We start from the raw sequence: 11,565 nt of genomic DNA, 5'->3' as shown, positions 1-11,565 counted from the left end.
CATGCATATGTGTGTCTATATACACACATTTGTTTACATGCTTCTGGAGATTTTTACTGTGCATTTACCATGTTATTTAATAAGGTCTTTAGGTGTGATTTATTCAGGATTATTTATATATAATGTTAGCAACTTCAGAATTTCATCATAGATGGAAGTTAGAAATGCATTTGAAATTAAATAAGATTTTATGTCAGTGTTTTAAAGAAAAGCGTCCATTTTCCTGCAATGCAGTTGTGACATTTGATTTCTTTCTTAACAATGGTAAGATCAAAGATTAAGAGGTTTGGACAATGTATCCAAAGAACAGAGCCAGTTCTTGTCAAAAATTACTTTTCTGATAGTATGAGCAAAACACAGTCTATAAGCATGTTTGGGTTTTTTTGTTTCTGTTTATCATATTAGTAGCTTTAGCACTTTCTGTACAGAAACCCATTAAATCCTTCCTTTTCACCACCACCAAAATCCCCAAGAGAAGGTTCTGAAAAGGATAAAGGGAAGTTTCTTTCTTTTTCTTATTTTTTTAAAGCATGTACTTCTGCGTACTTAAAAAACTACTAAAATTCCTTCAGTAACTTCATCTCTGTGACTTCTTATTTAATTCCAATTTCTGTTGTTTTTTTCATTTTTACTCCTTCTTGATAATGCACAATCTTATATGGATTCATTATACTTTTGGCTGCAGAATTAAGAGCTCAATTTGATAAAATAATGCAGCATTTCTGCATACTCACTTCATAGAATGTGGTTGTACCCCAGAGACTACAGCACATGCTTTTTCAGCATTAAGTTTCCTGACTTAGCCAATATTTTTCTGTTATGAAGAACATTCTTGCCCTGTGACATCACATTGCTTATATAGCTACAACTCTGTCTTGAGTGTAAACTGTTACAATTACTTCTCAAGATAATGAATTTCATTTCAAAGGGATATTTTCCTATCCTGCAATAGTCCCTTTTTCTGATTTTGTCTCACATTGCTGCTGCAGGGTTCCTGGCATCTAAATCCAAGCCTCTGTACTCTAATCTACACAGCTGATTCCTCCCAGGAATTCTGTCTGTTTTGTCATTTACATGCTTTTTTCCTTGTACATCAATACCATGCATAATGGTGCTGTAAATTTATTTTGGCTGTCAGTACACTTCATGTTAAGTTGTGCACTTAGCTCATTACATATTCTTCATCAGCACAACAGTGGATGTATTGGAAAATGTTCTCCTAAAACTTAACTAAATCACGTTTATGTGCTAAATGTTGAGTACATAAACAGTTACAAGCCCTTTGAAGCTTGCACACACACAAGATTTTAAAATGCGTCAGCATACATTCTGCTATTTATTTTCTAATGCACTTAAGAAAAAATATATTTGCCATGGAAAATGTGTCAATGTGTATTAAATTTGGTACATTAGCACTAAGTAATATCTATAAATAACCACACTCACCAATATATTATGTGCACTTCTACATATTTTTACTCTTTTTAAAAAAATCAGCATATTGTTGTCAGTTTTAAACTTTTTAATACAAATTTTTTAAAAAATATTTTCCTCACTTTATTTTAAAAAGTGTTTATTAACAGAGAGGTGAAAGGTCACACACTGGAATAAAGAAAAAGGGACAGCACAATGTTGTATGGTGTCTCAGTGCCACCTTTTTTTTCTTTCTATAGAAATGCAGCAAGTAATGGAAAATGCTACTTCATTGACTATGAACCTGTGTATCTCAGATTCAGGATCACTCTTCCTATGGATGAAATGGGGATTTGCATCTTCAGAGAGACATAATTATTGTATGCTACAAACCTGCAGATAGGTGTGCATTCAACAAAATTAATTTCTGTTTTTCCCCTTAGAATCCTTCACATAATAAAATGTCATACAAAGGTCTTTAAATGAAATAATATGCCATTCACACAGGCATTTATACCCTCCCCCCTCTTTTTTAGCTGGTCCGTGAAATAGGGGGTTTACTCAGCTTTTCCCTTCCTGTTGCTTTTAAAAATTCTAAGGAATAGGGAAAGAAAATAATTATTCATTTGGAAGAAAACGAAGTAAGAGAAGAGTCTTTCATCAAGACACACAATAAAAATTATCAAAGAAATAGAAGTAAAAGCAAGTGATTGAAAAGTTAGGTTTGCATACTTCCAACTTGTCCTAGTGTGGGTACCCTTTAGGTTTTATCAGTTTAGTATATAGGTAACTCTCATATCAGTAGTCTGTCTTTTATCATTCAATCAAAATGTCCATTTTGGTGATCTAATGTATCATAATCAACACCATCACACAAATTTTGTCATACATGGATACTACATCCCACACTGATAAAATGGAGTTGACTGGGGCTCATCAATGCTGATAGAATTGTTGATATAAGTGACACAAAAAGGTGGACACTGACATATGTGTCATGGGAAAGGAAAGCCTCTTGAGATTGCAGAGGATTTCTGTTACAGAGAAGTTCATGAAAAGACTCCTTTTGAACTCAAGGCCATTTAGGTCAGACCCTTGAAAAGGAGGAGTCATAATTTTCAGTTTAAAGTCACTAGCTAGACTGAGATGGTCCAAAGGAGCAAATGTAACAACTCAAGTTTGTCTTCTCATGACCCACGTGAGGCTTTCATCTCCTCCACTCCACATCCGCAAATCAAGGTATTCTTATCCATATCATTTATCGGAAACAGTCAAGTATCATTCTCTCACTGTGTTCTGTCCTATCTGAAAGTGACCTATTGTCATGGACCAAACTGTATCAGCAAATACACTAACATATACAAAACATGGATACCCAGTTCTTGATCCTGGGTCCTCAGCCTGATTAATCTACCAGAGATGCACACAGAATTGCAAAAAAAATGAGAAGAACTAGAAAGGAGTGCATCTTAATCTGAAAAAATTCAGACTGCAGAGCCTCCATGTACCAAAAAAAAAAAAAAAATTTCTTCCTAAAAATGAAGTAATGTTGTAGAGGAGGAAGCAGAAAAGGAACTGTAAAATTCTGAAAACAGAAGGTAAAGACTGACAGAAGAAATTAAGCTTTAAAGGTTGATATCTGCTGGACAATTATATTTACAACTACCATTTATGTAAAGAAATTTACATATTAAAGGTTTTGGCATACCATGTCAGCTTTCCATTTCTTTATAATGTTCTTGGGTTTCTATGATAAACATTTTTTGAACTTCACAGTCTAGGGTCTAGCTTTGATTCTCCTCACTGAAAGCAAGAAAACGATGATTGTTATAATTGCTTTCAATGAGAGCAGATATAAATCAATTCTGAAAGCTGTTTAAATTTTAAACTCAAGTCTACAAGGGGACAGAATTCCTGATTCTTTTCTCACATTCAAGCTCTTGGCACAGTCTTCTGTCTGGGGAAAAACAAAAAATCTTTTGTGTGAGGGTGAGTTACCTAAATATTGGTATCTAGTGCCATTTTCAATGCCTCAAGGGCATACTACCTGATTCCCAAATGTCTCTTCCAAAAGCCACATACCTTCTGTAGAACTTTTGACATTCCCACCAGGCCACATGGGTATTTCAGATACCCTATGGTGTCTAAAGCAACCTTACAATCTTCTGTTTAGACAATTTAAACCTGCTCTTCATATCTGATCATTTGTTTATACATCATAGACAGCTCTTATTTACTCTGTCAGGATACTAAGCACCTGTCTAATTTTGAGTGGTATAATCAGACCTATTCTCACACAGGTATAGTAGCTACTGTTAAGGGAGAAGAAGAAAAGTATTCAAGTAGCAGCCACTCTACTAGAGTCTAAATGCCCTACTTCTATTGCCATAATAATCATAAATAACTTCTATAATTTAGAACAACTTAATCTTGAGGTCTGGATCAGATCATAGATAGAATATTTTCAGCTAAAACATCCCAAATAGTGCACAGAGCATTCCTTCTTAACAGAAGAAACATTACTGATTTCCAGTGACAATAACCTTGATCATCTTTTGGTGTTTTCAGTCATGATGATTTAACTATTGTTAATATATTACTTGATCTTTCCAAGCAAACATCTTGCTTTTTGTGATCCCAGTTTTGTTTAAAATGCCCAGAATGTGCACGGGTCTCTTGGTGCCATCACTTGACCATAAGTGAAAACCTATTGCAAAAGAGATTTTGCAGTATTTCAACACATTGTACACCTTTCAATTTTAAGTCCTGCTAGGCTTGACAAAAAGAAGGGATAGTGATAATATTGGTCACATCCCAGGGGAAAGAAGTACGGTTTGTTTTGGACACCAAACTCCATGCCTCACAAGCAGATGCTGACACCGACCAACCAGTTCAAAAGGCATTTTCAGTTTGAGGAAATAAGAGGGATCACTATAATGCAACACATCAGAATTTCTTTAGTAACACGAAGTATTAGAATCCACCTTTCATCTTGAAAAAAATTCCAGAATCAAATTTTAAAGAAAAGGATAGGAATAACTTCATAACAATTTTCCTATTCAAAAATCATAGTCGTTATGTACGTTAAACTTCAGTTGTAGAAGGTCACATCAGAACAGTCGGAAACTACCAACAATGAAATTGGTTACAATATCTAATTCACTGTTACATAAAATGCATTTACTGTATAATAGCTAAGGAATACATGTAATTTAAAGAGGCCCCCTATAGCAATCACTGAGACCAAACGTATGCAGTATAATAAGTCTCAAATCCATTGCATTTACTGTAGAGTGCAAGAGCTTTTTCTGTCCATTGAGAGCCCCTGGCTTAACAAGAAAGTCGGTCACTTTTTTATATTAAATTAAGTCATGAATGCCAATCAGAAGAAGTATTCCTTTTGATTTTCATTGGCTGTGTTTTGCACGCTGAGCTCACTTTTCAGTGCAGACTGAGCACTGTCTTCATTTTCAGATCCTTTTGCCTCATTTTTTGAGTATATGACTTTTTTTTTATAAATGCGTATGGCTATGGCAGTGATGAAAAGTAGGATGAATATCACGACTGCTATCACACCTAGGAGAAGAAAAGAGAAAAAAGTCAAGAGAAAGGATAGACAATTAATAACTCATGAGCCAGACAGTAGGACAAAGAAGGAGTAACTCCACCACATAATGGAGGGGGTTGCAGGGAAGCACAAGAAATAAGAAGCCTTAGCTGCTTTCAAACCAGAAACAGCACTGTAGTATAAGATTCATGGTGATTGTTTTGCAATTTTGCACACTACTAAATACAAAAAAAAAATCCACAGAATACTATACGTCTTGAAACTTTTGAATGGAAGACCAGTAAGGGCCTTAGCGTACCATAGATAAGAGGGTGTCTTTTCTTTTTTTGCCATCAGCCCCTAACTCTTTGTCACTGCAGATTTGAGGAGCTGTTCTTCAGGAGCTTTCCTGCCAGACAATGGGACAGCACAAAGGACACTACTATAACTTTCTCTTTTTCCCCAACTCCTATGACTATTAGACAAAGTACTTTCCCTTTCCTCAGTCACTCATGTCACTCAGGACTCTTCCTCATGCTACATGTCATCAGAAGGGAAGGGGACACATGTCCCTTCATCAGCTTTCACCTGCCAATCAGGTCTCCTACCACTGCTCCAGGTTTGGAAAAGGAATCTGGAGAGAGGAGGCAGAGCAGAACAGGTTGAGCACAAAGGTACCAGTCTGGAATTCTGAACCAGGTCCTCTATCAGCTCTGCCTGTGCACACCACAAAGCCCAAGCCTCAGACACTTGGCACTGAAATTGTTGCAAAGTTAGTCCCATTCATATTCAGTACTCCACGCAAATTAGTTCAGACCACAGATGACTGGTTCTGACTAAAAAATGCAGTTAACGAGGAGAATTTATAAAAGAAAACGTAAAACAGTTTATCATAGGGATTCCAATGGAAATTGGCCAGTCTTTATGCCGTCAGGTGATACGGGACAGAAATGTTAATGTTTATTCTGCCTCAGGGAAGAAAATCTCAACTCTGTTTGACTGCCTTTGGTACATCATAATGGGATGAAGTGGTTTTCATCCTGGACGATGTCCTGTGCAGCCTGCTCTAGGTGAACGTTTTTAGCAGGGGAGTTGGACTAGATGATCTCCGGAGGTACCCTCCAACCCTTGCCATTCTGTGATTCTGTGATTCATGATCTACATTAGCTAGGGCTCACATTTCTGTAACCGCATCATTGTAATGAATAGACACTGGTTAAAATACTAAAATACTAAAATCAATGCTTACTTCAAGTTCAGGGTTAAATATTAATGTTAAATAATAAATAAGGCTTGACTTCTTCCCTTCCTCCCAGGTTTGTGGCACTTGTTCTGACACCCTAGGCGTGTTTTTGCTTTGCATAATTACATGACTTTGGGTTCATAAGTAAACAAGGTCCCTGTCTTCACAGATGGTAGTAAGAAGGATTCCTTTTCCCACAGCTTTAACAGCCCCATCTGGCATCATCCGTACAGCCACCTGCATTACGGTATTAGAAAGCAAAGGGTCAGGAGTATAAGCTTTATATAGGGGACTCATCAGGTACCATATGTGCCACATGCCCAGCACATAAGAGACTAAATAGAAAGGGCACTTAGTTTTAAAGGTGACTATTTAAGATTTACTGAACTGTTGCCAGTAGCCATGTGGCTCCTAGTGCAGTGGATTAGGAACAGTGAGGAAAGAGATACTTCCCACAGAGATAAGCATGATCTTACAGACCTCCAACCCATCTCCTCTCTTCCTCATTCATCCTCTCATGATGGTCTCAGGCCCTCAGGTTCATGAGTCAGAGGTTGGGCAGGAAAGGAATTTGGGGAGAAATGAAACAGAAGGGAAGCAGAAAGCAAGACTAGGCTGCAGGGAAGAAAAAAACACTGTCTGGGAAACAGTTGTGATGCAGTGACTCAGCTGTACTAGATGAAGGAACAGTCTGCTGCATAACTTGGCCACTACTGCAAGAAAACTAAAAATACATAGTCTCTTAGCACTGTAAATAAAAACAAACCATCCAAAATTGATCATTGTCTTTTTTTTTTTTTTTCATTTTCTAATATGAGCAGCTATCCTTCCTGGAAAGAACATAATCTTTTTTGTTTGGTACCTTCTTCTCTGGTATAGACTCTACAGTCTGAGTCAATCTGGTTCTTATTTGGATTAAATAAAACAGCCATTCCTTTGTTTCACAGTGACAGTACATGTCCCCTGTAAGGGCTTTTCTGTAAGCTTGCCTTAACTGAGGTAGCTGAATTGGTACAATTCCCAGTTATATTAATTTAAGTATACTTACATTAAACTTTTACTGAGTGTTGTACAGCTTGCTTTATTTTGACTTTTAAACAACCGTAGCTAAGCAGGAGAAGAACTGTGAGTGAATATTCCCAAATGTGTTTAATAATAATAAAATTGTGAAATTATTATTATCTTAGAAAGGCTGTAACTATTGTAGCTTGAAGTTCAAAAATTACTTTGTTGTTAGTACATTTAAAAATTCCCTCAAACACTAAATTACTTAGCACACAAAGTGATCTTTATGTACAGATACTTATGTAAAATAACACTTATCTTTTGAAACAGCAAAGTCATTTTTGACAAAGTTAGACATGTAGAAGAACTCAGAAACTTTGCTTTAAAATCCTTATCTCACTGAATTGAGTGGTAAAAGTTTGTGTGTATAAAAACATAGACATAAATATCATTTTACAAGCAAGGAAGCTTCTAGGTTTTATTACCTCTTATTTCAGTCATTGACCATGCAGCATGTTGTTGGCAGGCACTGACCATAGCAGGTAGCATTATTTAAATGGCACACACAGAAATTACTGCAGGTTTTTATCTCAACTCCACCTTCCACAGACCTAAATATTTTTATCCTCAGTGAGAAGCTTTGGCAGCTTTATTTTGCTAGATCCCCCTAAGTCACTTGGCTTTTAAAACCCTTAGAAAGGAAACCTATTCAGAATTAAAAGATGGAGGGAATGACCTTTCCCTCCCTCTACCCTCTTTCTGTTCAAGTAACTAAAAGAAATTGAAACAGTAAGTTATACCGAAAAAATACCACCTTCATAAGTGAAAACAAGTTCCCTTCCCTCACCTCCACCCAAAAGAAGTACCAACAGAAATTCTCACAGCGGAAGATTGTCTTGAGAGATGATACTATCCCTTGAAAGAAAAAAAACTGAACTGACATAGCCATACTCTTGCTCCAATATTGGTGACAGGAACTGAAATTCTTCTGAGGGTCCCCAATCCCAAACTCTCTCTAATAAGGCTCATCTGAGTACTCGTCATTCCTTCTAAAGAGACAGAACTGGTAGGCTTCCCCACTGCAACAGAGATGAATCTTGCTTTAAGGACGGTCAGTCAGAAAGACCCAGTAAAGGAACCTGCATATCCTGATTATCAGTCCTGGACTATAAACACAAGATGTTTGTCCTAAGTTTTATACCATATTTTTTCTGAGAGGTATAAAATGTAAAAGGACTGTCAACAAATCCACTTTAGGAGCAACTGAACTGTACATGGTTCTCCCTCTATTCCTCTGTTAAAAATAAGCGTTTTGGAAAAGGTTTGTGGATGATCTTTTGTAGTTCTGTTTGAGTTGATGAAAGTGGCCAAAAGAAATCATAAGAAAATCAAGGAGTAAGGGTATTTCAAAGCAACAGTAATGAGTTTTTATTCTTATTATTTTAAAATACGTTTTATTTTTAAGCTGTTAATTAATGCAAGTGATGGTCTGTCTAAGAGTACCTTGCTTTCCAAATGTGGAACCAGAACGAAACTTGCCTCAGTCTATCAAAGGATTGATTCAAGCACTGTTAAACCCCATTTTCTGAAGAAAAATATGTGTTGCTCAGATCTAATAAAGAAGATTTTGAACTTGACTATGTAGCAAAATGTAATTTTTTGGCATAGTAAAGGAGCTATAGGAGTCTTAAACTTATGCTATTAGTCACAATATATCCAAGTACTTTTTAAAGTCACAGACACTATAACTATGCAGATTGGAAACTGGTTTTTAGTATCTCGTGTTTCCACAGAATGTTCCAATGTATAGAAACACTGATGGCATAAATTTATGTAATAAGAAAATACAGAGCTATTGATTGCATTTTAAAACAATGCTTGGGTTTTATCTACCACTTGTAATAAAATGAAACCTTTTTGCTAGTTTTTTTATGCACACAAAACTAAACGGAGTTCACTTCAGCATTGAAAGTTATTAGAAAAAAAGGTTCCTGTGAAGTTGTTATAGTCCCTATTACCTCCAATAATTGCAGAGTCACTTCTGATTGCATTAGCTAAGGGCTTTCCCTCATCTATTGGTCCAGAGTGATCTGCAGCAGAAAAAAAGGAAAATGACAAATAGAAGAAGGATTTTCAAGACATTCTCACATGGTTACAACTCATGTACAGTATGGTACAGTGGTAGTAGTGTGGGTCTGTAAGCATGCAAAGAACAGTGATTTAGATGATGCTTTACAGAGATAAAGAGAAAAATGTAAACATTCAGAGGAAAAGAGAAATGTTAGAGAAAAGGAAGTAAGTGCATATAAAAAAGAATTATTTTTCAAAATACTTCTGAGATGCTAATCCACGTGGAAAAAAAAAAAAAAAAAGCAGTTGTGATTCAGGTCATAAGTACTCTATTTAGATTTTGCTTCAGAGATCTGAACAAGTGATAATCATATGCTACCTGCAAATGAATGGGTTGTTTCACTTGATGTTGAGTCAGCTCCAGTTAAAGTACCACAGTTGGATTCACTGAAGCGTCCCTTTACGATGACGGGGGCTGAGCTGCTGTGGTGCAGTGCAGCCTTCAAAGGAGCAACGTGGTTGAACTGCACTGAAGAGAGACATCCAATAAACCCCTGAGAGTTTGCCTTCATAGTCTCCTCATCTATATCTCTGTTTTCTGTTAATCAAAAGGAACAGAACACAATTAATCTTAGTGCAAATGTACAAAATAAAGTGACAGAAGAATAGTTAACCTGTGTTCCTCTGAGTATATTTGAGCTACAGCAACATATGTAGATTCACTAAATCCCTTTCTTGTCTATCTTTAATGAAAAGACATTCAGATCCCTTCAACACTTTTTTTTAAACAGATGATAGTTGCTAGTCTACTGAGGAAAATGTTTATGACTTACTGTAGCAAGTTCCAAAGCAAAAAGATTCAAATATAAGTAAAATATTTAAATTAAAATGCAACACTTTTTCATTCTGCAAAAAGATAAGGATGAAACATGCATTCATGAAAAATACATATTTTATTGGATTTATTTTCATAAATATGTAGGTTATTGGATCATATTCTTTCACAGATTCATACATCTACTCTATCCCATCACTGTCAAGTCTGTCAAAACAAAAACTCTCTGAAGACCTCAGACCCTGGAAATCCATCAAGATAGTTTCTGTGAAATTTTAAAAAATGAATGTTGTTCCAATTTATGTACATTTTAAACATGATACCATTATCTTTCCCACTAAGGAAAAAAAAAAAAGACACACACCCCTTTTTCTCTTGAGCTGCCTTTCTGAATGTATGTACTCTGTCAGAACTCCCTATTTATTCACCAGTTAATGTTCACTAATGCAGTACTTTGGAAATGGAAAACAATTTATTTACTCTGACAGTTCTAATTTAAACAAAAACTCTGGAAGTACTAATTATTCAAAGAGGACTCTTAGGGGAAGTACATTTTCAAGTTCTGTGCACATAAAATGGGAATTTCATTCATTTCCATCTCCAACATCCTAGAACACATGAATGAACTTGTGATCCTTACAGTGACTACCATAATAATTTAAAATATCAATGTACAATGCACTTCTCAATACAATTAAGTTAATAGTGAAAATTGGTCTAATGTGTTTTGGTAGAATGTTGTAGCATTTTCATCAGCTGCTCTCTGCTTGTTGCAATGATGATGCATTATTAGATAGATGGATGTCAGCCAAAAGTCTGCTCACTTACACTGATGGATTACATAGAATGTTGGATGTTTAACTGCCTCTGTTCTTTCTGCAGCATACACTGCTTCTGATGACTGCCTCATTGCACAGAAGTATCTGCTAGATCTGGATGTCTTAAGAAAAAGACTAACTTGAGGTGACAAGAAAAAAATGTCAAAAATCCCTTGTGATAAAAATGTATATGTCTAACTATAAGTAGGATCAAAAACCTCAATAGTGAAGCACTTTCTATTATTTTCCAGTTTCTATTATTTTCCATTTTGTAAATATTCTATATGTATACTATGAAAGGATACACTTCAATCATTAATTAAAGAATACTGATAAGATAAAGTAAAACTTCTTAGTAGATCAAGAAATCTTGCTGCTGAAAGTGATAAGATTTAGGGAAGACAAACCCTTCTCCACTTTAGTGCTTAAGTCAAATCTAACTGACCAAAAATCACATGGACACACAAGTTGTTGTTTGGAGTCAGTATTTTATAGTAAACAGTAGTTATGTATCTTTAAATATTTTTATAGAAATTAATTTGCTAAGTGCACTCAAATTTTTTCAGCAAAGAAAGACAAAATTACTCCACCTACATTGCCTTTTTCAAAGACAATCCCAAAAGCAAAACACAAA

At 35.7% G+C, this 11,565-nt stretch overlaps 1 protein-coding gene across 1 annotated transcript in view; it reads right to left on the bottom strand.

Annotated features, from left to right (window-relative positions):
• Nucleotides 1-4,795: 4,795 nt before the first annotated feature.
• The window catches only part of CNTNAP4 (contactin associated protein family member 4), a gene marked incomplete at its 5' end in the record, with an annotated part of 90,328 nt that continues 83,558 nt past the window's right edge, over nt 4,796-11,565 (bottom strand). The window contains 3 exons of the mRNA XM_035897987.1: nt 4,796-4,989; nt 9,227-9,298; nt 9,658-9,876. Coding sequence (XP_035753880.1) covers nt 4,796-4,989; nt 9,227-9,298; nt 9,658-9,876 — 485 coding nt within the window. The remainder of the gene's footprint in view (nt 4,990-9,226; nt 9,299-9,657; nt 9,877-11,565) is intronic.

The sequence above is a fragment of the Egretta garzetta genome, unplaced genomic scaffold (genome assembly GCF_000687185.1).
Source record: "Egretta garzetta isolate BGI_Z169 unplaced genomic scaffold, ASM68718v1 scaffold357, whole genome shotgun sequence".
In the NCBI taxonomy this organism is placed as follows: Eukaryota; Metazoa; Chordata; class Aves; order Pelecaniformes; family Ardeidae; genus Egretta; species Egretta garzetta.
Note: the sequence above shows the minus strand (reverse complement) of the source record. Positions and strands in the feature narration are given on the sequence as shown.